This window comes from Nilaparvata lugens, chromosome 2 (assembly GCF_014356525.2).
Source record: "Nilaparvata lugens isolate BPH chromosome 2, ASM1435652v1, whole genome shotgun sequence".
NCBI classification, from domain to species: Eukaryota; Metazoa; Arthropoda; class Insecta; order Hemiptera; family Delphacidae; genus Nilaparvata; species Nilaparvata lugens.
The window spans coordinates 36,880,198-36,907,590 of NC_052505.1; the positions used below are offsets into that span (position 1 = coordinate 36,880,198).

Below are 27,393 nucleotides of genomic sequence, written 5' to 3' on the forward strand. Positions count from 1 at the left end.
GTCAATCTTATGTCATGTAATCTTTTTGAATGCCGAGGCATACGTGGATCGCGTCCACAAGGACGTACAGTGAATGTTGAGGCATATGTACATACGATTGTTTGCGCGAATCTGTACGGACGTGTGTACAAGGCTTAAGGAATGCAGTCCAGTTTGACGGCGTGCTGCGTGCAACTTCGGGGCTATATGCACAAAACAGACTGGGACTACAGAGGAATGAGACGTTTGCTGTCTCAGTTAATTTGAAGTAGTCTGGGCGTAGAAGTGCTTCCATGGTCATTTTCGGGTAACAGCCGCAAAAGATGTCTTAACTTCTTCATTAGGACTAGCATAATGAGGATAAGTTGAAATCACAGGCATACTGTAACTCAAAAATTATATAGTCTCCCAAAATTTTCAGGGTTTTGTAACATTGATTGCTTGTATTTTGCTAACCGTTTAAGATATTATGGCTTTTTTGAACGAAAATATTTGGAAAACCCTGCTCTACAATTCTTTACATCTGAAGGTTTTCTCTGAAACGTATATTTTATTAGCTACAACCTTCCAAAACTCTAAATGAACATTTTCTCAAATTCTTCTATTGATTCAATTTAACAGCCGGAGCTACAGGTTTGAACATCATGTGAGAAGTTTGTGTAGAGTTTTTTATGCTTATAGATTATAGAAATAAGATAGAAGGTTATCTCAATTAATTCTGATTATCTAAGAAAGTTTCAGGGTTCATATATACTGAATTATTTTGAAGTAGGCCTACCAATATAATACTTTTGTAATGAATGAAAAGTTTAAAGATTTTGAAACAATAATGTTTTCTTGGCTTTTTATCAACTTTTGAATACTATTTTTTCAGGTATACAGACAAAACGCGTCACTAAAATAACTGTAGGTAATAAGATTCCTGTGCCATGATGAATTCAAATCAAGAAGTTGATATAAATACCTGAGCCATCAAGCACTATTGCAAGTTCATTATTTGGACAATGAAAAGAAAATCAAAAAGCAAAAACATACTAACAAACAAGAGATTACAAAATATTGAAAAGGTATTACCATACAATTAAAATTTTTAACTCAAATCCTTTGATTTGGAATTAAACAACATAAGAATTAAATTAGTCAAATTAATAAAATAATAGATAGAAAATGACATCGATTCTGCAAAATCTATAAAATTTTGCTTTAATAACTGTTATCATTCATATAGAATTTGTAAAAATTGTAAAAACAGTTGAACATTTCATTTACAAGGATTATTTTGATATCGCGAATTTCATTGAGGATTGTATTAGATTGAAAAATACAACTTACTTTTCTTTAGCTACAAAATTTTGGTCCGCCATATTGATACCGCCATTTTGAATCCAAATTCATTTTTTAGATGGGGAAGTGATCGTATTGTAATATTAGATATTGATGATAATATGTCAAACCGTTTAAAAGAAATTGACATTTAAAGATATTAATAAATCGGACAAAAATGAAATGAATGGGTTCATTGAAAATATTAACTAAGAAATATTAAGCTGTTTCATCATTTTTATCAACTCTATTCAAGAATCTAATAAATTTTAAAGAGATGCAATTTCAGCAATACATTGGCTTCTTATGTAAGTTATAATTAAAATAGCTATTTTCATATATACCAGTAATTTTCTATGTTTTCAGACCAAAACTTATTCAGAAGCTGAAAATTTTAATGATATTCAAGAAGTGGTTACACTTGAAAAGCGAAAGGAAAAGTTAAAGGTGAGTAAATAGATAGCAAAACTGTATTGAGTAGCCTCAACACTATTAAAAATAAATTACAGTATATATTATGTAAAATTTCGTTCTTTCTAATGACCAATTTAATATAATATTATGATACAATTTGAATGTTAAATACACATGCAATAATAATTTGTATGTGAATAGAATAGTTTTTTGAAATTATTATTTTGACTGGATTTTCAATCAGTGGAGTCACATGGTAATTTCTCGACTCATTAAAGGCAAATTAAAAATGACATGAATTAAATTACCGTGAAAATGAAAATTTTCTTACATTAAGAAAATAATCAGTTTTGTTATTAAAAAGCCATTTTTTTAAAATATATTTGCAAAATCGAGTCAAAGTACCCACACTTGAATATGCGTACCGGTAGTATTAAGCACTGAATGTATAGATTCTCTTATTATTTAATAAGCACAGGAGATTATTATCATTTTTTTACTTTTACAAGTAGAAGAGAATATTATAATAAATTATGTACAGTAATGCTTAGCAATAATGTTGAATAATGCTAATTTCTTATTCCTATTTTGAAATTATTTTTATTTATCAGAGTGATCAAGCAGATCTCAGTGATGAATTGCAGAATATAGTAGCAGAAATACAGACTGAAACGCAACAGAAAATAGGCATTGAACAGGAACTGGAAGAATTGCGAAAAGAGTGAGATTTCATCAAATAACAATATTTTTAATGATGGCCTACTCATTGTTAGCATGGAATTTGTTCAAAGTACAATAATTGTCCATTGTTAGTTATCCATCTTGTTTTCACTAATATTATTGTTATATAGCTTTAAATTGAAAAACACTCACATTCTTTGGTGTGGCGACGACCGTCTCGTGCTGGTGTTGAATATTTTGGCTTGAAAATGTGTAACACCAGCACGAAACGGTCGTCGCCACACCAAAAGAATGTGGGTGTTTTTTGACTTTATAGTTATAAAAATACAACAATAATTGTATTATTGAAATATTTTTTCATGTGTTTATTTGGTATAGCATGTATTATCATACTATGATCATTGACCATTCAGTGTACTCGAATAGAAAATAAATTAAAAAAATCTGGTGTGGCGCAATCACACAACTTTCATTGCCGTTATGAAAATTAATCACCTGACGCTAGTGTTCCCGCGCATCTCAAGTCTACTTTTCAAAGATTTGAGCCAGCTGGTGACAGGGCAATAACGCTGGAGACACACATGAGGTCTGCTATCTCTTCATAGTGAATGATTTAATAGAATCAACAATAATTTGCAATTGAATAGTCACATTTTTTTCGAATTTAAAGCTTATTTTCAATTTTAGGTGAAAATGTTACTGAACATTAATTGTAGAGATTTTCATGCTCAATCTACTCCACTTGATTTTTTTTGTTTCAATTGTATCTGAAGCCTGATAGTTGGGAATCTATCTGCATTGATGGGGCGGAGCTCCTGAAATTTTTACAGATATGGGACTCGTGGCAGTTGATGGAGCTTATCGATGACTATTTTAGGTATGAATTTGAACAAAATCGTTGGAGCCGTTTCCGAGAAGATCACGAAAAACCCTGTTTTTGACAACATTTTCGCCATTTTAGCCGCCATATTGAATTGCATTTGATCGAAATTGTTCGTGTCGGATCCTTATAGTGAAAGGACCTTAAGTTCCAAATTTCAAGTCATTCCGTGAACTGGGAGATGAGATATCGTGTACACAGACGCACATACACTCATACACACACACATACAGACCAATAACCAAAACCCAGTTTTTTGGACTCAGGGGACCTTGAAACGTATAGAATTTTAGAAATTGGGGTACCTTTATTTTTTTCGGAAAGCAATACTTTCCTTACCTATGGTAATAGGGCAAGGAAAGTAAAAATTGGTTGGAAATTCTAAGTAACAGCTAAAAGAATAATAATTTTTCAGTGAGTATATCAGAGACAAACAAATAGGACAATCTTACGCTTATCCTTTTCTCTATGCTATTATTTTGCTTTGCTTGTTACATTATGCTCCAAATTGAAAGGATCACAGATTTTCATGAACTTTCGAAGTAGAAGCTTCACTTGTCTTGTACCTGTATATTATAGTGCCAGAAAATGAAAAGTAGAATCGATGTTATAAGTAAAAATTATTACATATACTCACATTTCAATGATTGAAGGTAGATTTCTACACATCAGTATAAGAGTATATATGCCTGGTTCAGTGAAAATATTCATACCCGCCTAGCTGGCCTGAGTCAAATTAGAACTCATGTGAATAATATTTTCACTTAATCGGACACAAATGGTATACCGTACTGATATGTGAGAATCCAGCATTCGAGTTAAACAGATATTGGAGTATTATGATATAGTTCATCATCAGTGGCCTCCTTCAGAGGTAGTAGAGCGGAATGACGATGTTGGTAGTGTAGGTACTAGTTGAGTAGTAGTACAATGAAATTAATGAACAAACATTAATATTCCATTTATGGTGTCACACTTACATTTTTCTGGTTAATGATTCGATTAGATTTTGTTTAATTACTCACTTCTTTCCAAACATGTATTTTTATCTTATCAACGATAAACCAGGTAAACTGATAGTCTCAAAGTTCGTTCATTACAGGTGCATCCAACTGCCTTATTTCAAAAGCATTGTAGCACAAATCTACGGTATAATATGCGTTATTGTCATTTAAAAAGGCGAAAGAGCTTCATTATCATTTTTCAACAATGTCTCTATCTATTTATACATCATTCACTAATCCTTAATTAATAATCAATGTATATAATTGGATTGTGATGATACAAAAAATACTTATATGTATTTAAAATTCACAACTTGATCATGTAAATAAGCTGAACTTATTTTTAAAAAATAATAAAAACTGTTCAAAATAAATGAAAAATTCTTGTTTCTATTGCAGAGTGAAATTGTCTGAACGGAGTAAAGAATCACTGGAGCAAGAAGCGTTTGATCTAGCTGAGAAAACTCAGGATGCTTTGATAAGTTTGGACAAGCGACTGGAGATTGCAGAAAAGAGACAACGAATGCTAGAAAATGTCATAATACAAATTAAACAGTATCAAGAGAACAGAACAGCCGAGGCTAGAAAACAGTTTGATTCAGTATGGAGTACGAAATGTCGGGTATATTGATTCATTTAATTATATTTATTTATACATATACGATTTATTCATATACAAATAGATGTACCTTGCTCACATGGGAGGGGGGGACTGCGTCCTTGTATTGAAATTATTGTGTAGGGGGACTCAAAACCAAACTGTTTTCAATTCTTAATGTATGGCTGCTTTGAACGTATTATTTTTTTAAATTAAAATTAGTGTGTTGATGGAATTTCTGTATATTTTAGAGTGATAGGAGTTCTATAATATTCAAAATACTAGAGTTCACTCACCTCATTTTAGATTAATTTGAGTTTTCTTCTTCAAATGTTTCAAAGATAGACACTATTATCCAGTCTACTATTTCAAAAGCAGGCAGTACTGATGAGTACAACATGAATATTCTCAATTTAAAACTAATCAAGTATTGTATTAATGGGTTCTCCTCTCTATACTGAGGTCCACGTTATAATGGCAGTGGAGAAAGATAGGAGAAAAACGTTTCTGAACCTCTGTTTTGTCAATGCCCTCTATAGCACCACCTCCGTAAACAAAGCCATAGTGCGTTCGTGTGACGTCAGCACAGGTAGGGCTCCTACACCAATAAAAACAATAGCTGATATAGATCAGCTGATATTAACGAATTTTTATTGGTGTAGAAGTCCTACATGTGCTGACGTCACACAAATGCACTACGGCTTTGTTTACGGAGAGGTAGTGTCTATAGACGGTAGCTGATACAGGTTTATTGATATAATATTAATTGTTCATTCTCGTTTAAAATAATCAATTATATTTTATCAAGCAATAAATTATTTTATTCAATAAATTCATAATAAATTAAAATAATCAAGATTTTAATTATTAATTATACATTGTTAAAAGACGATCTGGCAACAAAGCAAAGCGAGAAAGTGATAGCTCTATCCACTTTGTTGAATGGAAGACAAGAATAGCAATACCATTGCTAATCAAACACTGCCATTATAACGTGGACCTCAGTATAGCGGTATAATATGAACAGTAGGTATCACAACTTCAGTCTGCTATCACTGAATATGACATGTAAATGGCATTGATTGTACAGCTCCTCAACTTTTTCAACTTGAGAAAAAGTAATAGATTAATCATTATAAGGAGGAAACATGTTGAAACCACGATTTTTCTATCTGAAAATCACTCATTTATAAATGTTAATAATAATTCTAGAACATGGTACTTGAAAAAGAAGAACCTTTCCTATAGATACCTATAATAAATGGAAAATTATGTTAATATACGACGTGGAATTTAAATTTCCTTGAGCCAATTGCTGATCAGTTGTACTAATTATTGAGTGTCCGGTAGCAGTTGGTCATATTGAATTTTGTCCCATAAGATCAATGTAATCTTCTGGAACACATTTAGCGTTCTTATATTCATGGACTTCATGTTCTGCTATGTCTTTGGAAAGAGCATTCAATTCTTCAACTACTTTGTAGTATATTGTGGAATTTTCATTTTACGAATGATTCAATAATTGAAGCGAAAATAAAACAAGTTACGATAAGTTACTTCAAGTTTTAAGAGTTTAAAAAAAATATTTTTGGAAGGAATATTTGAACTTTTAGAAAGCCATTATTCTGATACATTGAAAAATTCATCCAATGATTTTTTCAAGATGGTCCGATATACGATGAATTACAATAATAGACGTGATGTGTTCAAAAAAAATGCATGATTTTTCTGTTTTTGTATGGATCTTATGGGACATCAATTCAATATTTCCGACTGCGCACTCTCAAGTTAGACTATTTATTCATGATTTTTCAAGGAAGTAGAAGAAAGCGAACAAAGAGAAGAGGAAGACATTAAGAATTTAATGAACAAGGAGTGTGAAGATTTCGCACAAAAATTGAAAGCTACAAATGATGACATCATAAGGAGAGAAAAAGAGGTGAGTAATAATTTCCCAACATTTATTTAAATTGAATTTATATGAAATTCTACTGATTGATTGATTTTACTAAGAACAGATTAAGCTAAATTAGATTATTTGAATATGTTGGGTCAAGTTTTAACAATTCTGAATGGTTTTCGATCAAAATAATAAGTAAACAATGCAATAATTGTATGTTTATACTGTCATTTGATGAGGTGAACTTTACCTTCAAATATATTGAAAATGTAGGGTACAAGAAAAAACTCTACTGGCTCACTTTTTTCGTAGGAATGAGAAAGAATTCCAAAGGCCTATATTATTTCATTCGACAGTAAAGCCGAGTTTCATTCTCTGTAGCTAAAGCTCTAAGCTATAGCTTCAAACTTTAGCTTTAGATTTATCTGAAGCTTTCATTCTTTATAGAAATTAGGTTTGCAAGTTGGTATTTCAAGAAAACATTGTTAGTGTCACACCTCGTAATAGATCAAGAAACTTTATTTCAAAAGAATATGATAGAATAAACAATAAGGTCTCGAATTATTCAAGGTCTGTTGAAATTTCAGATACAATTAATGAGGAATAATGAAGAAAATCCCATTAAAGTTCGTGGCTCAGAAAATATAGAGTATTTTAAAGTGTTATTGGCAATTCTATTAGATTCCAGTTTTAAACTAAGATATATTACAAACTCTCAATCAGTGAAACCGAAAAACGAATAATTTTTTTTCAAGGAGGATACGGTAATCTTAGTCTGCGCAAAATTCAACTTTAATTGATACAGAAAAATATTGCTTCAGCATTTTCTTACATTTCAAATTAAAATTGAATAAATTAGTAAACATTTAAAAAATGATTCCAGATAGCAAAGCTGGGAAAGAAATTGCATGAACAAGGTTTGCAACTGGCAGCACAAGTAACCAACATCCAGAAGGATATAGAGAAAGAGAGAAGAGAATATGAACTGCAAATGAATGCCAAGGTTAATTATTAAGATGAATATATTTCTTCACTTGATATCTCAAATTATTTATATCTTAAATTGTCGTATTTCTTCAGTAGTGATAAACACATTATTCATTATAGATCAACATAATTATTTTTTATAGATTTCTGTCATTAATGCGCAGTACACTAATTCTTATATACAGAGTTTGTGTGAAAATTTATAAGTGGATTCAAGGTGGTGAGGATGTTTCACGGTTTCACCATAAGATATTTTTACTGATGAAATAGCCACCTCCCTAGATAAGAATACATAACCTGATGATTGAAAACTTTAAAACTAAAAATTAATAGTTCACTCAAATCAAAGTGAAGAATGAGTAGTCGAATTATGACAGTTTTTAGAGATAATAATTATGTTTGATTCGGCTTGTAATATGGATATTCACGAAGTAGGATTTAGATGAGCTAGCTATTCGTTAAGGCTGTGCAAAGACTAAAAATAAACATTCTACTGGTGATATTTTTCAAAGTTTTTCGATTTGTATATTATCAAGCTATCAAAATGGAAAAGTTTTCTCAGGAGAACATTTTTTTCCGATAATTACTTTTTGTGATATGAGCGCCTAAAGTTTAAATTTTTGGGACAGAACATTTCAAATTCGGTAAGAAATGAATCCATGAGATTTGAAAGGATAGATTCTTCATGGTATTGTTGAAAGAATGAAACAAAAATTTTCTGAAAATGTCAATTTTAAAGAAAGTTATGCAATTTTACTAAAAATGGCTGTGACAAAAAATAGCTTTCAGTTGAGTTATTTTTGGTAAATTGAATAACTTTCTCAAAAACTGATATTTTCAAAAATGTTTAGTTTATTCAATCAACAATACCATGAAGAATTTATCCTCTAAATCTCATGAATTTATCTCTTACCGAATTTGAAATGTTCTGTCCCAAAAATTTAAACTTTAGGCGCTCATATCTCAAAAAGTATAATGATAGAAGAAAAAATGTTTTCCTGAGAATACTTTTTCATTTTGATAGCTTGATAATTTATACAAATCGAAAAACTTTGAAAAATATCACCGGTAGAAATTTTATTTTTAGCATTTGCACAGCCATAATTCCTGTTATTTTTGAGAAACACCTATTGTTACAGATGGCGTTTTACAAAGCGGAAGCTAATAAATTAGCTCATATGAATGACAAAATAGTACACCAATACGAAAGCAAATTAAGATCCGATACTAAGGCTGCAAGTATGGAGGTAATTTAATTTTGCAAATCCTATTGTAAACAGAGGAACTGTTGTCACAGAATGAATAGCTATCGATTACAATGCAATTTTATGCTAAAAAATCTACAGAAAGGAAAGTAGGTTTCTTTCCTAACCGATCCATGTGCAGTATCTCAAGAATCACTCTTTAAAAAATGAAAATCAATCTATTTTCATATTATATTGGTTTATTCACGAAAAATAAATTTTACAGAGGGCAACAGAACCAATGAAGCAGTTTTAAGGACCTATAAAACGTGACTCAGGATAGAAATGAAGACAGTGGAAAATGTTGAACTGTAGTCGAAGAGTTTGTTTCGTAGCGATCACAGATTTATCTGGTTTTCGTAAAAACGGCGAACGGCAAAACTACGATGATAACCAAAATCATTTTGCCTACTCGAATGTGGTTGAATAATGAAAAAACTTGACCACAAAAAATTATCAACTCTATAATAGTTCATGTGACAATCGAATCAAACTGCTTAATCGGTTCTGTCACACCATGTATAAGGAATAAAAGATGATAATGGAAAAGTGGAAAGGCACAGTTATTAAGGCCTATTAAAATACAGCATAATCTGCACTACTTGAGTATGGGACATCAGTCAAAAATCTAGACAAAATAGAATAGACAATTTATTATTTCAAGCTGTGTATTATTTTAGGATTCGAAATTATTTAAAATCTATCGTATTGATGATCATTGGAATCTACTGAACTATAAATCGATTTTTCTATTTCTTGATCTTACTCTTAGATTAATATCATGAAACGAGAAGATTGGAGCATTCTAGAATTAATTTTATAAATTTAAATATCATTGATGAAGGCTACTTCAATTAAATCGCATAAATTCGCATTCCTCATAAAAATTCTAATTTGAATAAGCATGTATAAGTTATACATTAAAAAAAATTGAATGAGTTGAAATATTGAAAACTGATTGCAATTTCAATGATCACAGGAATTTCATTTACAAGTTCAATTAATAAAAATAGAAATTGTATCTTCACAGAAATTTAAAACTGAGTCTCTTCTCAAAGTGAATTACAAGGATGAACAATTCCAAACTTCTGTCAACAGTCTTGAAGAGAAATTGATGAAAGATGTAAAAAATACCATGAAATGGGCGAATCATTACAGTGAACTTGAGAATAGGAAGAAAGCGGTAAATTATAATAATTAATTTTTGTTTAAAGTACTTTATTTATCTTAGTAATTAATTTATTCTAATATAAAATAAGTGCATATTGTTCAAATAAGATAATTTCAACAAATAAATAAACGTTTTCACTTTGGGTAGTAATTAAAAAAAAGCATCGAATTAAGCGAAGCTTAAAATGGATTAAGAGAATCGTTGAGTGAAGTTTGTCTCATAAGAACCTTTGATTATTTTTATTGTGATACTATAGCTGAGTTTCAGTGAAAAGAGCACACCGTTATTTAAAATCTGTGTAGTTTTATATTTATGATAGTTCATTTTGCTTTGGAACGACATGTGTATGCTAGATTCACATGCATAAAGACCCGTATTATCTTAAGGAGCGTACAGACTTTCGCTCTGCTCCGCAACCGAACGTCACTCGAACAGAGCGATTGATGATCGACCGGAGAGCAAGAGTGGAACGCGAGAAGAGCTAACATCTCCCGTAACGTTCATGATCGGTGCGAGTGAAGAGCGGGGGCGGAGCGATGGCGGAACGAGGGCGGAGCGGGTTGGAGGCGCGTATAACTGTACGCAGCCTAAGGACATTATTGATGCATTAGTTCTTATTGTGTTCATCACACTAGAAACACCCGTTTTTTGTTAGTTTGGTGTCTCACTCGGGTCGCCAGCCCGGACACCGCTGGGAAACCATATGGTTGTGTAACTGATGTCCAAGCTTGCTTTGGACACATGGACATCACTGGTGTCCTAACGTAATACTGTGCTTGATGAGATATGGACTACGAGTGATCCTGTTGGAATTCTAACTTCTACTTGTCGAGCGGAATTCATTTTTTACCCACCGAGAAAATTATGCAAATGCCTAAAATATGATTGAAGAAGCTTGAACTACCTTTCACCAAAAACATTTCGGCATTGAACAAGATTTTAAAAATATATATTTCAAGAATTCTTCTTCATGAAACGCTAATATTTACCTTCTCTTCTATTTGAATAACGTATACGGATGAATCTTTCCTAAATTTTGGTAATGTTTATTGTGAGAAGATAGTTTCAACGAATGCTTCAATTCGTCATGTAGTTGAGAAAACCACCTGATATAATACCTAAATAATATTATGTAATTGAAGCTTACAATACCAATATTACAAGACGAATCTCCTCATCAGGAGTGGAATGCATTCCATTCCATTTTACCACGCCAAAAAGTACTATTTTTCAAACAATAGTCATTAATTTGCAATAGAGAACTTCGATTTTGTTAAGAATTACACTGGAGGTAAGCGTCTCCATTTAATGAGTCTCAATATTAAGGATAGTCTTATTAGAGCTATGATTACAAGAATAATTCAATATCATATTTTAATTACAGGCACTCAGTGAACTGGACGAGGAACCGACTGAGACTCCTAAAATAATATGTGATGGAAGCAGTTAAATATAAAGTCTCAATAAAATTAAAAAAATCCACTCTTTTTTTACTTTTAATTCAGTCTTACCAGTCAGCAAAGTTGATGAAATTTTACCAGGTAGTACTTGAATGAAATTTGAAACGTGTAGAAATCACCTTCATATTGATCATTTTTCAAGAGAATAATCATCTAGTAATGAAGTGATCAACTTTTGAGTCACATAACACAGAATATTTCATTATTAGAGTTTCTATTTTCCAGCAAATAAGGATTAAGATTATATTTTTCAATCACAAAGCTTTATCGTTGAGAGGAGAGAAATTTGTAGAAGCCGTGCTAGCACCTGGAGTACGGTATCCTTCAGCTAAATTCCACAATTTTTTTATTATTTAACAACCGGTATGTAAGTGTATAATGACAGGAACGTAATTATTGATACACAATCATTCGTATCATGGTATTAATAATAGGTATTATTGATGAAACATTTGGGAAACTTCAATGTCTATTAAAATTCAAACATGACTGATAATGCCTATACATTATGCATTGCTCATGACAGGTTTGACATGAGCACATCAAAGATAAATATTGTCCAACAAATGTTGTATGAGTTTGATTTGGAGACATTGTTCGAAAAGGTTTCGTAAATCAGCAGTTTAGCCCTGTACTCCCAAATGCGTGAAAAATTATAGTCTGCAAAATAAGTTAAGACTTGGCTCTCCATCCGAAGAAATTACAAGGTTGCCAAATCGTGTAAGATTGCAACTTTCTCAAATTTCCAATTTAATGTCAGAAAAATTCTAATTGGATTTAAAATATCTCCGATATGCTGGTAGTGCTAAAAAAGTTACAGGGTTGAAGGATTAGAAGGAAATTCAACTTTTTTGATAAAATTGGAAACACGCGAAAATTTGTTTTTCTTTTGAATACCACTTCTCTCAGAATCATAGGGCGTCGTAATGCAAAAGAATTTTAAATCAAATTAACGGGGAGAATGTCTCCTTTTTATTGGTATATGGATCATTTTTATGCATCTTATTTTTTAATAAATGACTAAGTTCGTCAATGTCAAGACATTTCCAGCAGAAAACATAAAATTTTAGACAAGATAAGTAGGTGGTGAAAGCGTGACATTTTTTCAGAAATAATTGAAATTATTTTTCCAGTTGTCAAAATTAGACGGAAGATCGTATTTTGGCCTCTCAGGTGTTTCAAATTCAAGGATTTCTGAGAAACTTTCATGCTTTCACTACCCACTTATCTTTTGAAACAAAAATGTTTCTTCCATGTCGAAAATTTCAAGTTTTCTGCTCGAAAATGTTTGGACATTGACTAACATGATCATTAATTAAAGAATAACTATAGGTTGCATAGAAATGATTCAGATACTAATAGAAAGGAGACATTCTCCGCCTTAATTTCATATAAAATTCTTAGGCATTAGGGTACGTTTATGTCAGAGCTGTGATAAACGATCCTAGCAACGATGAGAGAAGCGATGCTAGTAGGGAGTAGCGCTCAGCTTCTATCGACTGTTCATGCCGACAGTCGTGCTTAAAGCTTGATTCTTTTATTCATGTATTGAAAAACCAATTTGTGTATGCTATAATGAGTGATTCTGATGAAGATTTTATTTTTGCATCGAATACAGTAAATCATTACTTACTAGGTTGTAGAGAACGTGAATATTATGCACATCCTATCAATGTGGAGAGGAATGTATTTGTGGAGTATCATCATTTGTATTAAGATTTAAGACAGCATCCAAAAAAATTTTTTGACTATATGAGAATGGAAATAGAAACTTTCGACTACATTTTGACGAGAGTTTCCAATAATCTCCAAAAGGACTGGAATAATAATTATCACATAAGTCCTATCATGGCAGAGGAGCGATTAATGCTACCATTAAGGTAAGTAGGTTTATACAAGAAAGTTATATTCTTTGATAAAATAGAAACAATTGAATTTATTCTTGAAATGCATACATCAAGGTCTATATTATGTTTCATCATTATCATTGACAATAAGATAGAATTTTGTAATTGAATAAGAAATAGTTTAATAAAGTAAAGAAAATGTCACTTGCTTACGAAACTCCACATATAAATCAACCCAAATCATGAAAAAATATTGGTCCATGTTTGTACTTTGTATTCTACAACTCGATACTAGCTTCGAAAATGGACCGAGCCATTATCGATGCTCTTATCGATGGTCAGGACCCAAGATCGATTTTCATCGCAGCTCAGACATAAACAGGCCTATTAGAAAGCACGTTGGTATTATCTACGCGTTGCTAGAATCGCAGCTTTTATCACTAATCGCAGCTCCGACATAAACGTACCCTTACAACATCCCATAGTTCTGAGAGAAGTTGTATTCAAAAGAAAAAAAAAAATTCTCGGTGTTTCCAATTTCATCAAAAAAGTTAAATTTCCTTTTAATCCTTCAACTCTGGAGCTTTTTTAGCACTACTGGCATATATTATCGGAAATGATATTCTACATACAATTCTGACTTTAAATTGGAAATTTGAGTAAGCTGCAATTGTTCACGATTTGGCAACCTTGTAATTCCTTTGGGTGGAAAGCCAAGTCACAACTTAATTTACACAGACTATAGTTGTAGAGAAACTTTCATCCTTTACTTTGATATCAGTTTCTATTCAAACAAAAATTCCTAAAATCCCCCCTTTTATTTACATTATTTGGAAAGGTTCTATAAAATTTTTAGTAGAGCAACTATCTTTAACTCTGATATTATAAACGATTCCAATAAAACATTTATATAGCCCTTGATTTATTTCTAATACACATGATACTGAAAATTTCTAGAGATAAAACTTTAACCCAATATAACTTATATAATTATAACCTATAAACGTGAGTGTAGGTGGAAAGTTACATTGAGTAATATGGCGAAGCAGAACATCCGAAACTATCACTTTTATTGACCAAAGCCATAAGAATGAATAAATATACATTATTTGGAAACTTATAAAAATATGGAAAGTTCTATTAATGACCCACTTTTTATGGCTATTCAATTGACAACTTCATTTTACCACTCTATGCAATAGTTTAACTATAAACCACTTATATCAATCATACAATTATTTGAGAATTAAAAGTTGTAGCTTTATAGGATGAGTAATAATGCCATTCAGTGTCTGTGTTCATTTTCTTATAGAATTTTATGAAATTTCTATACCTAAGAGCAGTTGTGACGTTCTTAACTGAAGTTTATTCAAAGGATAATGATTTGGGATCTTCAGAAGTAATTTTAAATGGAAGGTACGGTACCAAATTGGAAAACTCACAGAAATAATTCTCATCAAATACAACTAAATTTATTTATTTATTTACAAACACCATGCCTTAAACTACAACAATCTTTCAAGGTTCAATTTGCTTTCCTGACTGTTTTAGTAAAACTGAATCAACCTCACCGTGAAGCTGTCTCATATTTCGGTCTCTAGTCCATGGTAAAAATGCTTTAAAGAACATAAATGTCCCAGTAATAGCAAATGCAATTTTCATGGTTGAACGAGAGAAGAAGACAGTTTTTGCTACCGCAGGAAAAGTCTCGTTTTTCTTTACCATCTTGGTTCTTTTGATTTTTGCTCTTACAAAATCGATTCTATGATTTTGGAACCTGTAATAATAAGAAGTTATCTTTTAATACACTGAAGGATAAGTATAACAGAGATCGCAGCAATTTTTCAATGTACCTATTTCCATGCAATAAACTCTTTGAAAAGAGAATTCCGCGCAAATGACGTAGGGTACAAAAATGCTTAAGGCTGTACATCACGCATTTGAAAACTTTCCACTGGAGACATTTCAACGCAAAATAACTCAAAGTTATAAAGTTGAGTTATTTTTTCTAAATGGAATACATTTAACTACATATACCTAAAATCCTTCAGGAGGCTCTCGAGAGTTGTTTATCTACTTCGGAAGATGAGGGGACTACTCAGTGTTGAACGCCTTCTGATGCAGTATATGCAGTATTTAGAAAAAATGTACCATGCAGTATTTCCCAGCCACATTCAGTATGGCATCTTGATATGGGGTCATTTGGCGCATGTGAAGGACATATTACTCCAGCTCCAGAAAAAAGCACTTCTTGTAATGACGTTTAGTGAATATGATGAGCACTGCCAGCTCATGTTCCAACGTTTGGGCATTCATACAGTTCATGGCCTGTACGGTACATATTATTATCATCGCTCCTACAGTCAGGAAAAATATCTGCATATTTAGCCTACTATAAGGGAGGAAATGGATTCACATGGAACTCGTGGGGGAGTTGACTTGGATGTGCCGCTCTGTCGCCTGTCAAGAGTGGAGGACAGTTTTCCAGTGTCAGCGTTGCGAATGTTCAACTGCCTGCTCTATTATTAGTTCAGACTTGATAATTAGTCATTCGTGTATTTCCTATCCCGTATGTGTATCAGCCAATTATTTCCTTCATTATATTATAGATTAGCCTAAACTTTTGCCAGACCAATTATATTAATCTTATCAATGATGATTGTTAAGACTATCGAAGCCAATCAAAAGAAATTTCCAAATACTAAGTGGTACATCTGCTCAATTCCTTATAGGGAGGACTGTAACCGAAGATTTCTGGAAGAAACAAATAAATCATTTGAACTCATGAGTCAGCAGTTGAAGACAGGCTACATCAACAACTCCCATAAGCTACACAGACAACATTTACAATGAGATGGAATTCACCTTAACAGTGAAGGTAAAGCTATTTTAGCTGCAGGCTTGCATAATGTAATATACACAGAGGTAAATATCCAATTGGAATCGAGAGATGGGCTTGCTGATAGTTCAAAGTGTTACCCAAACGGGGTAGGTATATCGCCCATGTTAAAATAGAGGAAAACACCTAGAAACTCGACAAAAACCTGACTGTTTTGCACCTTAATATCCAGAGAGGTCTCCAGAGCAAGTTGGACAGTCTACAGATAGAGCTTAGCAAATACAATCCAGACATACTCATCATCTCCAAGCATGGTTTGAATGATGATCACCTGAAACTTACCAACATCGAGGGCTTCAACATGACTACTAGACTAATACCACCCCAGACACTTATGGGACATAAGAGCATTGCTCTGTACACAAAAAATGGCTTTCCAGTAAAAATAGATGAGCTTGAATTGAAAGGATACTGCGAACCTGAGGAACAAGTGTTTGAAACAGTAGCAGTAAAACTTAAATATAATGCACAAAATTTAATCCTTGTTGGTACATATAGATCCCCACTCTCCAGCACTGAGAGGGAGTTCTTTGGAAAGCTTGATTACTTTCTTCAACGGAACACACGGGTGACAGATGACATCATTTTGGGTGATGCTAATTTTAATATTTCAAACCCCAAAGACCGTAATATTAGGGAGCTTAAAAACACACTATCTGAACATGGCTGCAGAATCCACCACATACCGGTTACTAGGATTACCCCAACATCTAGAACAAGCATAGCCGGCTGTTACACCACCCTAACACATGAGGAGTTACACGTTCAGGCGCATTTCACGCCACTTTCGGATCATCATCTTCTGCTTCTGTGTAAATTGAAAAATATATTTAGAAACTACAATGCCACTTACAGTTATGCCAGAAACTTCTCCACATCAAAGCTGATAGAGTTGGAACAATTGTTGAAGAATACAAATTGGAAGCAGGTGTACAAAGCAAAGTCCATTGATGAAAAATATAACAAATTTCTGCAAATACTGCGAACAAGCCTAGACCATGTGATGCAAAGAGGACCAAAGAAGTTGACATCATCTACAAGAAAGGTAGCCTTAGATAATGATATATTAAGCCTCAAAGCCTCTCTTCAACATTTACACAACAACTTCATACTAAGGATTGATAGAGGACAAAAATAAATACAACAAGGCTAAATTGGAGTACGACATGGTAATAGAAGGAAGAAGAACACACTGCACAATGGACAGAATACAACAGTCAAGAAATAAAATTAAAGAAATATGGAGAACCGTGAACAATGAAATAAATAAAAATAAAAAAAGACTGAGTGATGTGAACCTATGTCTTGATCAAGAGTTGATAACTGATAAAATTGAAATTAGCAACAAATTCAATAGAGTGTTTACCCAACAGCTACATACTGCAAATCTAGGTGATTCCCCTAGTAGTCAATCCTTACCAATAGAACCTACCTCAGAAGATACAGCTGGAGATGTGCCTGTTCTGGAAGCATTTCACTATGTTACAAATAAAGAAATCAGTGAAATTCTTGAGAAGTTGAAGTCAAATAACTCCGCAGGGTTTGATGAAATAACTGGAAAAGTGCTGAAATGTTGCAAGGATGGAATAAAGCAACTAATACTTCACATTGTGAATAGCTCTCTGCTTCTATCAGCCTTACCAAAGAAGCTAAAAATATCACATGTCCATCCAATCTACAAGAAGGGTAATAAAATGGACCCAAACAACTATAGACCAATATCTAACCCACCAATTGTCTCCAAGATCTTAGAGCGTGCGGTTTACAATAGACTAATTGCCCACCTAGAAAATAATGGTCTGCTATCAACATTCCAACATGGCTTTAGAAAGGGTCACAGCACAAACACAGCCATAGCCTATCTGTTAAAAGTTGTTGATGATACATGGGAGGAAGGCAATATAGCTGCAGGGGTATTCCTGGACTTGCAAAAAGCTTTTGATAACCTTGATCAGGATATACTGATAAAAAACTGAAACAGCTGCATATTCAAGGCAAAGTTCTAAAATTGATTAAGAACTACTTCATTGACAGATATCAATATGTGGAAATAGGCTACCAACAGCGAACAGTGATAATTATTGCAAAATCAATGTTACAAGAGATAAAGAAAGGTGCGCCTCAAGGGTCAATCATGGGTCCATTATTTTCCTCGTTTACATAAACAACTTTCCAGACTATCTAGAAAAAAGTAACAAATGTGTCCTATTTGCGGATGACACAACTATAATAGAATTGTACCTATAGATAAGAAAAAAGTGACTTTAGCAGCATCAACTCAACTCTTCAAACAGCGTCTACAATTTGTAACAACTTGAAACTAACAATAAATGAAGGCAAAACAGTCAAGATTACATTCACACCTGGAAATCGGGGATCGTATTTGTGCAATGAAATTGACAGCCAATTAGACACAGTTGATAACACCAAATTCCTAGGCATAATCATTGACAAGAACCCGAACTGGATTGAACACTAGGCAATTATGTAAAAGATTTGCCTCAGCTTTATATGTTATCTGAAGAATCAGGAATACAACAAACGAAAAAACTGCGTTTACAACCTTCTATGCGCTGTTTGCCTTACTCCTGCGCTATGATATTGTTTTATGGGGCGCAGCACCAATAAACTGCATAAATAGGATACTTCGATACCAGAAGAAGGCCATCAGAATAATACTTAGGCGTAAGTACATGGAACACTGCAAGCCGCTACTTCGGGAGTATAAGGTCCTCACTGTGATTTCATTCTTCCTGCTGGAAGCTATATTACTAGCCACAGGTCAAAACCCTTCTTTGAGGTGCAGTCATCATAATGTCAACTTGAGAAATCGTAATAATTTAGATCTCCCACAGCCCAAGCTAAACAAATTCAAGTCCACACCACATCATATTTCTTCAACATGTTGCCGGAGCGAATAAAAATACTCAAGCATACTGAGCCTACACAATTTACAAAAGAATTGAAAAGGTACTTTATAGAACGACCCTTCTACTCAGTGGAAGAATACACTAATGAGAACTCATACCGCCACCTAAGGACCCGATAACTACATTGCAGGACGCCCTAGATGCCTGCTAGACAAACCTGAGGGGATAAACCGATGACATTCTCCGTTCCTAGAATCGTGATGAGGATACCAGAAGTAAGAATTTGTTAGTTGGTGATAATGAAATAAGCCTGGTATATATTAATTATTTCTAATTATATTATTTCAATTAAACTTCAGATAAATAAATAAACATACCCTTTAAACCGCTATTTACTTTTCCAGTCCCTGTTCTTTCGCCTTTTTTTCAGCCTCTAATAATTCTTTATGGTAACGCGCAAGCAAGGGTTGATAAATGTAAACACCAGAAATAATTCCAACTATTGTTGCAACAGTAAGATTTAAATTATTTAAACCTTGAGGTCTTCTCAATCTGTAACCAAATATCTTCATGCCACTTGTAATATTAACAAATTTTTGCAATCCGATAAGAATATGCTAAAATTGAGATCTCAACTACATTACAGATGAACATAACCCCATAACCTTCACTCCCTCACAAACCACTCTCTGTCTCAGACAGCACCGTATCGCGCATGCGTGAGCAACGGGTTTTTCCCGTTCCATCCAGTCAGATCTTAGAATGTAACGTGGCTAACTATTATGATGCATGAAGCAAATAGTAATATATAGAAAATTAACTAGCATGTAGAGGGCATACTTAAAAAACCTAATAAAAATAATTAAATGTATTCAGGAAATAGGAGGTTACCAAGCGCATGAGTACTGAAACAATTTGCATGCACCAATCACATAATGGCAGTTGATAGGTGGCAATAGTGTGCCAATTCAAAAATATTTATATATATTTCTATAATGATTAGAATTTGTATAAAATTGTTATATAGTCTATGTTATGGATATGGCCCGAAGGCAAAGAAATTATTAAACACACAACATAAGTAATAATTTAATATTTTAGTACGGTCTATTTGAACCTTTAATGGCGGAGGACTAGGATATTCAAATTTATGTAAATTTGAAAGTCGGAAGTAAGAATTGTAAAATTGAGAAGGAGAACCATCACTCGCCTGCCAAATGCCACCATGAGAGGTCCCTAAATATTATAGAGCGTAATACCTTGCTATAACTTGTAAAAAGCTAAAGTTAGATTGAATTATTAAATTTCTTATAAGACTTTGTGATGCTCTTATAAAGCAGAAGTCATTTTCATTTTCAAATAATTTTTGTAACCCCTTGGAAGAGACGATTCCGGCTACCATAGTCCAGGACCACCAGGAGTTGGATCAACCTCAGCAGCTCATAAGAAGATTTCGACACGTGAGTGAGAAATATTGAATTAGTGATGGGCGCCCTTAGTGCTTCGAATTTATCTAATAATCAAAGCTAGCTCGTCGAAAGGGTTTTCTTATAAGTTAAGAATTTAATAAAAAATACTTGCGCAAGTAAATATAGTATTAAAGGTATTTTATTAGAGGAATAATGAGTCAGTACATTTCAGAAAATTCTAATAAATCAAGGAAGTATAAAATCTAGGCTATTAATGCATATTCATATGATCTTTAATTTTTGCAATATAATTTGCGATAGTTTGTTGAAGCTCTGATTCACTAGATGAATTGCTCTACTTATTCCATCAGGTGCCGAATCTTGCACCCTGAGATAAAATATATATTCATTACAAAGAAATCTACTAGATACTAGAGAATTTTAATATATATATTTGGATTATTGGTTGCCAATTTATCAAGTTGATCTTAAGGAACCTATTTTTAATAGAATTGTCCAAGTCGACAAGTATTAGCAAGCTTATATCGCAGCTACATACAAAAGGATGCATATGATTAAAAAGATAAAAGCACATGGTAACGTTTCGTGCTATAAATTTAGAGAATAATATTTAGCCTGTGATATTTTACTGATTTCAATTATTGTTCTATTCTTATATTGTATATTTTTTATCGCTCTTAATATTTTTACCTTGATCTATTTTTTGCAATATTTGTTAATATATGTATCAAATTGTTTATGGTGTGCAATTTATTTTAATTCCTCAACACTATAGGATAAGTACCATATATATATATTTATTTTTTAATGAATTACCAGAATTATAGTGGAAGCTCATACCTGGGCCTATAAAGATTTTTATGAGACTGTATCCTATTAAAAAACCACGATCTAATTTTATAATTATATATTAAATATTTCATGCTCTACCGACTGATGCCAAGCAGGAGGCTAATCGTTATTTAAATATAAAGAATAACGTGACAACACTTGAAACATCAAAAAACATAACTCTAACTGCACCCTAGCCCCTTCTAGCATATTGCAATTTCAAAGCAAAAACCTAACCTATCATAATAACACATTATTAAATATAACCTAAATAAAACCTAACCTCCAACCCTTTCACATTTAATACTTTAGATTTATTCATCATCTTCAGAACAAAACATAAACATGTGGTTCATTACATAAACATATTCACAAACATGTGGTTCATTTCATGAACATATTCACAAACATGTGGTTCAAAGCAAAATCCTAACCCCCCAACCTATCCTTTCACCTTTGAAACATAACTCTACCTAGACCCTAGCCCCTTCTAGCATATAGCAATTTTAAAGCAAAAACCTAACCTATCCTAATAAAACATTATTAAATATAACTTGAAATAACCTAACCCCTTTGTAGTATATTGCAATTTTAAAGCAAAAACCTAACCTAGCCCTATGAAACATTATTGAATATAAGTTGAAGTAACCTAAACCCTAACCCTTTCACATTTAATACTTTGGATTTCAAAGCAAAATGCTAACCACCTAACCTATCCTTTCACCTTTGAAACAACAAAAAACATAACTCTACCTGGACTCTAAACCCTTCTAGCATATTGCAATTTCAAAGCAAAAACCTAACCTATCCTTATGAAACATCATCAAATATAATCTAAATAAAACCTAACCCTCAACACTATTTCGTCAATTAGTTGAATTTCTACATTGTTGATAAGTGGCAACCTTGCAATGATTCAATTAGTTGAATTTCTACATTGTTGATAAACGATGTGGCAACCTTGCAATGCGTGAAAGAGATAGCGCCATCTGCTTTGTTGAATGATACACAAGGATAGCAAATCGAGTAAAGACATGACTTGTCTTATACTCCATGACGGGAGTCTTTAGGACGTAATCTTAAAAAAAAATCACACACTGTCACTATAACGTGGACCTCACTATAGATACTCAAAGAATACTTTTGAATAACTATGCGATAACTGTGACCGTTGCTGGCCGTTACTCTGTATCTGTGACAAAGAGAAGCTGCTCAAATCTACAGTGCTGTGCACTGTGTGCAGGGGAGTGCAACCCCGGGATGTGTAACAAGTGGGTCAACGACAAACGGACTCGACTCCTATTTCACACTAAGGCACTCAAGCGCTACCTGATAGAGAGACCGTACTAAACCACAACGGAGTATGTGCAGGAGCATACCTACTGTCACTACACGAGACGAACGGGGGACCAACATGACTAACGCGAAATCCCCATCGAAGGGAAGATATCTGACGATTCGCCGGTCACCAGACTGCAGAGAAGACTGGACAAGTAACAAGTAAGTAAGTAACTAACGACAAACTGGGCTACCGACAGATCGGGTCACAATCCTGAGCGGACCCAGATTGTCGTGTCATGTGGCGGTCAATTTTCAATTCCGCACCACCCGACAAATCGGGTCAGCGACAGACTGGGTCACATTCCTGAGCAGCTAAAAGTGTCGCTCGATAAACGCGTGCCTTGCATATAAAAAATAGGATTGCTCCTCTTGTATAGTTACATGTAATTTAGTGAGATGGCTGCGCTTGTATGTTCTGAATAAGTTGACAGATCCTGGGATGAGCTTCAGACAAAGCACAACGTAGGTCACTATTTGACTGAAGGCTTACACGACTCAGGTCGAGAAGATACTCAACTGTAGTCGAGAGCATGTGTTTTCAAATGGTGACGTCGCGGAGACTAGAATCGACTGGTCTGAGTGCAACCATTTGAAAATACATGCTCTCGACTAGAGTAAGGAACTATATTAAGACTATATATATAGTCTTATAGGTATCTATAGTTCCCTAGACTAGAGTTGAGTATCTTCTCGACCTGTGTCGTGTCCATGACGTCATACTTATCATGACGGTGAGACTCTGCTCTGAGTGTGAGTTGAACCTTACTGCTATGCTATGGAGGGGGACGGTTTTGAGAACCTAGAACCCTTGTGTGTTTTAAAAATGCCTTCTTTGATAAAGTTTACAAAAACAATTATGAAAACTTCGAAAGACTTTATTTCAAAGTTCAGAGGAGATTATGTTTGTAATTTTTTATTTATTTCATTTGGGTGTCACCCCCCCCTGGACTTTCTCCACACCTTACCACACATAACAAACTGCTCCAACGAATGTGTTACTCAAACAGATACTATGCATGCATAGTAGATAGGAGCAGTTCTACAGCGAGACGCGCTACTGGATAAAGGCCCTACTCTCCAAAAGGACCTTGTGTGAGTGACCACGGCCATTACCTACTACAGTAACTATAATAACCACAATGACCATTGTCAATCTGATTTGAACACTTTTGAGCTCCACAAAAATAATATTGCAGGCGGACCAATCTGACGATGTTTGGGGAGGGGGACTGAATTTCAGTGAATCTAGGTGGTAGGGGGGGCGGAATGGAAAAGCAACAGAATCGTGAGATTACACGGTTACCAAACAATGCTCACTTTGAATTTCGTGCAGTGTGAATGTAGCACTTGATTTGATCAATAATTTTAATGGGAAAATAAATTAAAACAGAGAATTCAAAATTAAATTCACAATATCCCAAGTTGAGGAGTTGCAGCGATCAATCAGGAATCTTAAAACAAATTTTAATAAGGTATTCGTGCTGGAGAAACTCTTCTATTGGAAGTAATTTTCGAAAAATAATAAATGTAATTATGATCCTTGAATACAAATTTTTTCAAGTTTACATAACCATAAATAAAACTATTTTTCCTCAACTGACTTTTACGTTTTATGACGTTTTGCCGTTAATGTGGGTCACTCTTCATTAAAGCTTACTGGAATTTCTACATTGTTGATAAACGATGTGGCAACCTTGCAATGCGTGAAAGAGATAGCGCCATCTGCTTTGTTGAATGATACACAAGGATAGCAAATCGAGTAAAGACATGACTTGTCTTATACTCCATGACGGGAGTCTTTAGGACGTAATCTTAAAAAAAAATCACACACTGTCACTATAACGTGGACCTCACTATAGATACTCAAAGAATACTTTTGAATAACTATGCGATAGCTGTGACCGTTGCTGGCCGTTACTCTGTATCTGTGACAAAGAGAAGCTGCTCAAATCTACAGTGCTGTGCACTGTGTGCAGGGGAGTGCAACCCCGGGATGTGTTACAAGTGGGTCAACGACAAACGGACTCGACTCCTATTTCACACTAAGGCACTCAAGCGCTACCTGATAGAGAGACCGTACTAAACCACAACGGAGTATGTGCAGGAGCATACCTACTGTCACTACACGAGACGAACGGGGGACCAACATGACTAACGCGAAATCCCCATCGAAGGGAAGATATCTGACGATTCGCCGGTCACCAGACTGCAGAGAAGACTGGACAAGTAACAAGTAAGTAAGTAACTAACGACAAACTGGGCTACCGACAGATCGGGTCACAATCCTGAGCGGACCCAGATTGTCGTGTCATGTGGCGGTCAATTTTCAATTCCGCACCACCCGACAAATCGGGTCAGCGACAGACTGGGTCACATTCCTGAGCAGCTAAAAGTGTCGCTCGATAAACGCGTGCCTTGCATATAAAAAATAGGATTGCTCCTCTTGTATAGTTACATGTAATTTAGTGAGATGGCTGCGCTTGTATGTTCTGAATAAGTTGACAGATCCTGGGATGAGCTTCAGACAAAGCACAACGTAGGTCACTATTTGACTGAAGGCTTACACGACTCAGGTCGAGAAGATACTCAACTGTAGTCGAGAGCATGTGTTTTCAAATGGTGACGTCGCGGAGACTAGAATCGACTGGTCTGAGTGCAACCATTTGAAAATACATGCTCTCGACTAGAGTAAGGAACTATATTAAGACTATATATATAGTCTTATAGGTATCTATAGTTCCCTAGACTAGAGTTGAGTATCTTCTCGACCTGTGTCGTGTCCATGACGTCATACTTATCATGACGGTGAGACTCTGCTCTGAGTGTGAGTTGAACCTTACTGCTATGCTATGGAGGGGGACGGTTTTGAGAACCTAGAACTCTTGTGTGTTTTAAAAATGCCTTCTTTGATAAAGTTTACAAAAACAATTATGAAAACTTCGAAAGACTTTATTTCAAAGTTCAGAGGAGATTATGTTTGTAATTTTTTATTTATTTCATTTGGGTGTCACCCCCCCCCTGGACTTTCTCCACACCTTACCACACATAACAAACTGCTCCAACGAATGTGTTACTCAAACAGATACTATGCATGCATAGTAGATAGGAGCAGTTCTACAGCGAGACGCGCTACTGGATAAAGGCCCTACTCTCCAAAAGGACCTTGTGTGAGTGACCACGGCCATTACCTACTACAGTAACTATAATAACCACAATGACCATTGTCAATCTGATTTGAACACTTTTGAGCTCCACAAAAATAATATTGCAGGCGGACCAATCTGACGATGTTTGGGGAGGGGGGACTGAATTTCAGTGAATCTAGGTGGTAGGGGGGGGGGGCGGAATGGAAAAGCAACAGAATCGTGAGATTACACGGTTACCAAACAATGCTCACTTTGAATTTCGTGCAGTGTGAATGTAGCACTTGATTTGATCAATAATTTTAATGGGAAAATAAATTAAAACAGAGAATTCAAAATTAAATTCACAATATCCCAAGTTGAGGAGTTGCAGCGATCAATCAGGAATCTTAAAACAAATTTTAAAAATGTATTCGTGCTGGAGAAACTCTTCTATTGGAAGTAATTTTCGAAAAATAATAAATGTAATTAATGATCCTTGAATAAAAATTTTTCAAGTTTACATAACCATAAATAAAACTATTTTTCCTCAACTGACTTTTACGTTTTATGACGTTTTGCCGTTAATGTGGGTCACTCTTCATTAAAGCTTACTGGAATGCTGCTTAGTCCAGACAAGGAAAGGTTATAGAGGGAAATGTTTGGAAGACAATTTTTGCCTCCAAAGGCAAAAATTGAGATTTCATACTCAACACTAAAGCTGCTGCAAAAGGTGTAGGGAAATTCGTAAAAATATGAAATCATACATCAAATTGAAGAGAATTTAATGCCTTATAAACTCACAATCAGCATGGATTTTTCCGATCGATTTTAAAAAAGTTATGAGCAAAAATAGGAACAAATTGATGACAAACGTGTTTTTTTCAAAAATGTCACACGTTCAAGAGCGGATATCTCGAAAACTAGAGGAGATATAGAAAACGTTGTGGAATGAATATCATAGGAAATTATGTAAGCTTCAATTTGTTATATGACAGTCAAGTCCTTAGGGTAGGCTACATAGTTTTTGAGTTTTTATGCGATTAACCAAAAAATGGTACCTTTAAACCACCCCCACCCCCTTAGCACAGTGGGTAGGGGTGGGGACTTTTGATATGTTTACCTCCTTACTACCCTTAACAGAGCTGTGGGGTCAAAAATTGTCTTCCAAACATTTCCCTCTATACCATTTTTTGAGCATTCATTGCCTGGACTAGCTGCTCAAATAAAGTAATACGTTTTATAATAATAAACAAGAATATTCTATAAAGCATAAATTTAGTGTCTCATATTCGAAATACCTAAGTCAAGTAATTTGAAATTTAACCATTTCATTTGATAAGTCGGTTAATCAATTAACTTCTTACAACTTGTAGTATGCAAGATAAGAAGCCGGCCACAAAGTTAACCGA

At 34.1% G+C, this 27,393-nt stretch overlaps 1 protein-coding gene and 1 long non-coding RNA gene across 5 annotated transcripts; one reads left to right on the top strand and one right to left on the bottom strand.

Moving 5' to 3' along the window:
* Nucleotides 1–192: 192 nt before the first annotated feature.
* LOC111049261 (spindle pole body component 110) lies at nucleotides 193–11,670 on the top strand. 4 transcript variants are annotated; one of them, XM_039421125.1, is made up of 10 exons: nucleotides 193–286; nucleotides 854–1,046; nucleotides 1,669–1,749; nucleotides 2,328–2,437; nucleotides 4,681–4,903; nucleotides 6,696–6,818; nucleotides 7,663–7,782; nucleotides 8,906–9,013; nucleotides 10,041–10,193; nucleotides 11,566–11,670. In XM_039421125.1, the coding sequence occupies exons 2-10, from the start codon at nucleotides 984–986 to the stop codon at nucleotides 11,629–11,631; spliced, it is 1,047 nt and encodes a 348-aa protein (XP_039277059.1). In that variant the 5' UTR covers nucleotides 193–286; nucleotides 854–983; the 3' UTR covers nucleotides 11,632–11,670. The 4 variants fall into 4 exon arrangements, with proteins under 4 accessions (XP_039277059.1, XP_022190985.2, XP_039277058.1 ...); XM_022335293.2 differs by lacking the exon at nucleotides 193–286 and adding an exon at nucleotides 575–625; XM_039421124.1 differs by lacking the exon at nucleotides 193–286 and having other exon boundaries at nucleotides 632–1,046.
* A 3,265-nt stretch (nucleotides 11,671–14,935) lies between these two features.
* Nucleotides 14,936–19,947, bottom strand: LOC111049260. Its single transcript, XR_002605969.2, has 2 exons — nucleotides 19,635–19,947; nucleotides 14,936–15,265 (listed from the first exon to the last, which is right to left on the bottom strand). It is a non-coding gene; the product is annotated as an uncharacterized LOC111049260 (long non-coding RNA).
* Between the last annotated feature and the right edge of the window lie 7,446 nt (nucleotides 19,948–27,393).

What these genes read in the sequence shown, in the direction of transcription:
- LOC111049261 (XM_039421125.1), top strand. Translation starts at nt 984, where the DNA reads ATGAAAAGAAAATCAAAAAGCAAAAACATACTAACAAACAAGAGATTA. An exon ending in AGCGAAAGGAAAAGTTAAAG is followed by an intron (nt 1,750 to 2,327) that starts GTGAGTAAATAG and finishes TTTATTTATCAG; the next exon opens with AGTGATCAAGCAGATCTCAG. An exon ending in CTAAGGCTGCAAGTATGGAG is followed by an intron (nt 9,014 to 10,040) that starts GTAATTTAATTT and finishes GTATCTTCACAG; the next exon opens with AAATTTAAAACTGAGTCTCT.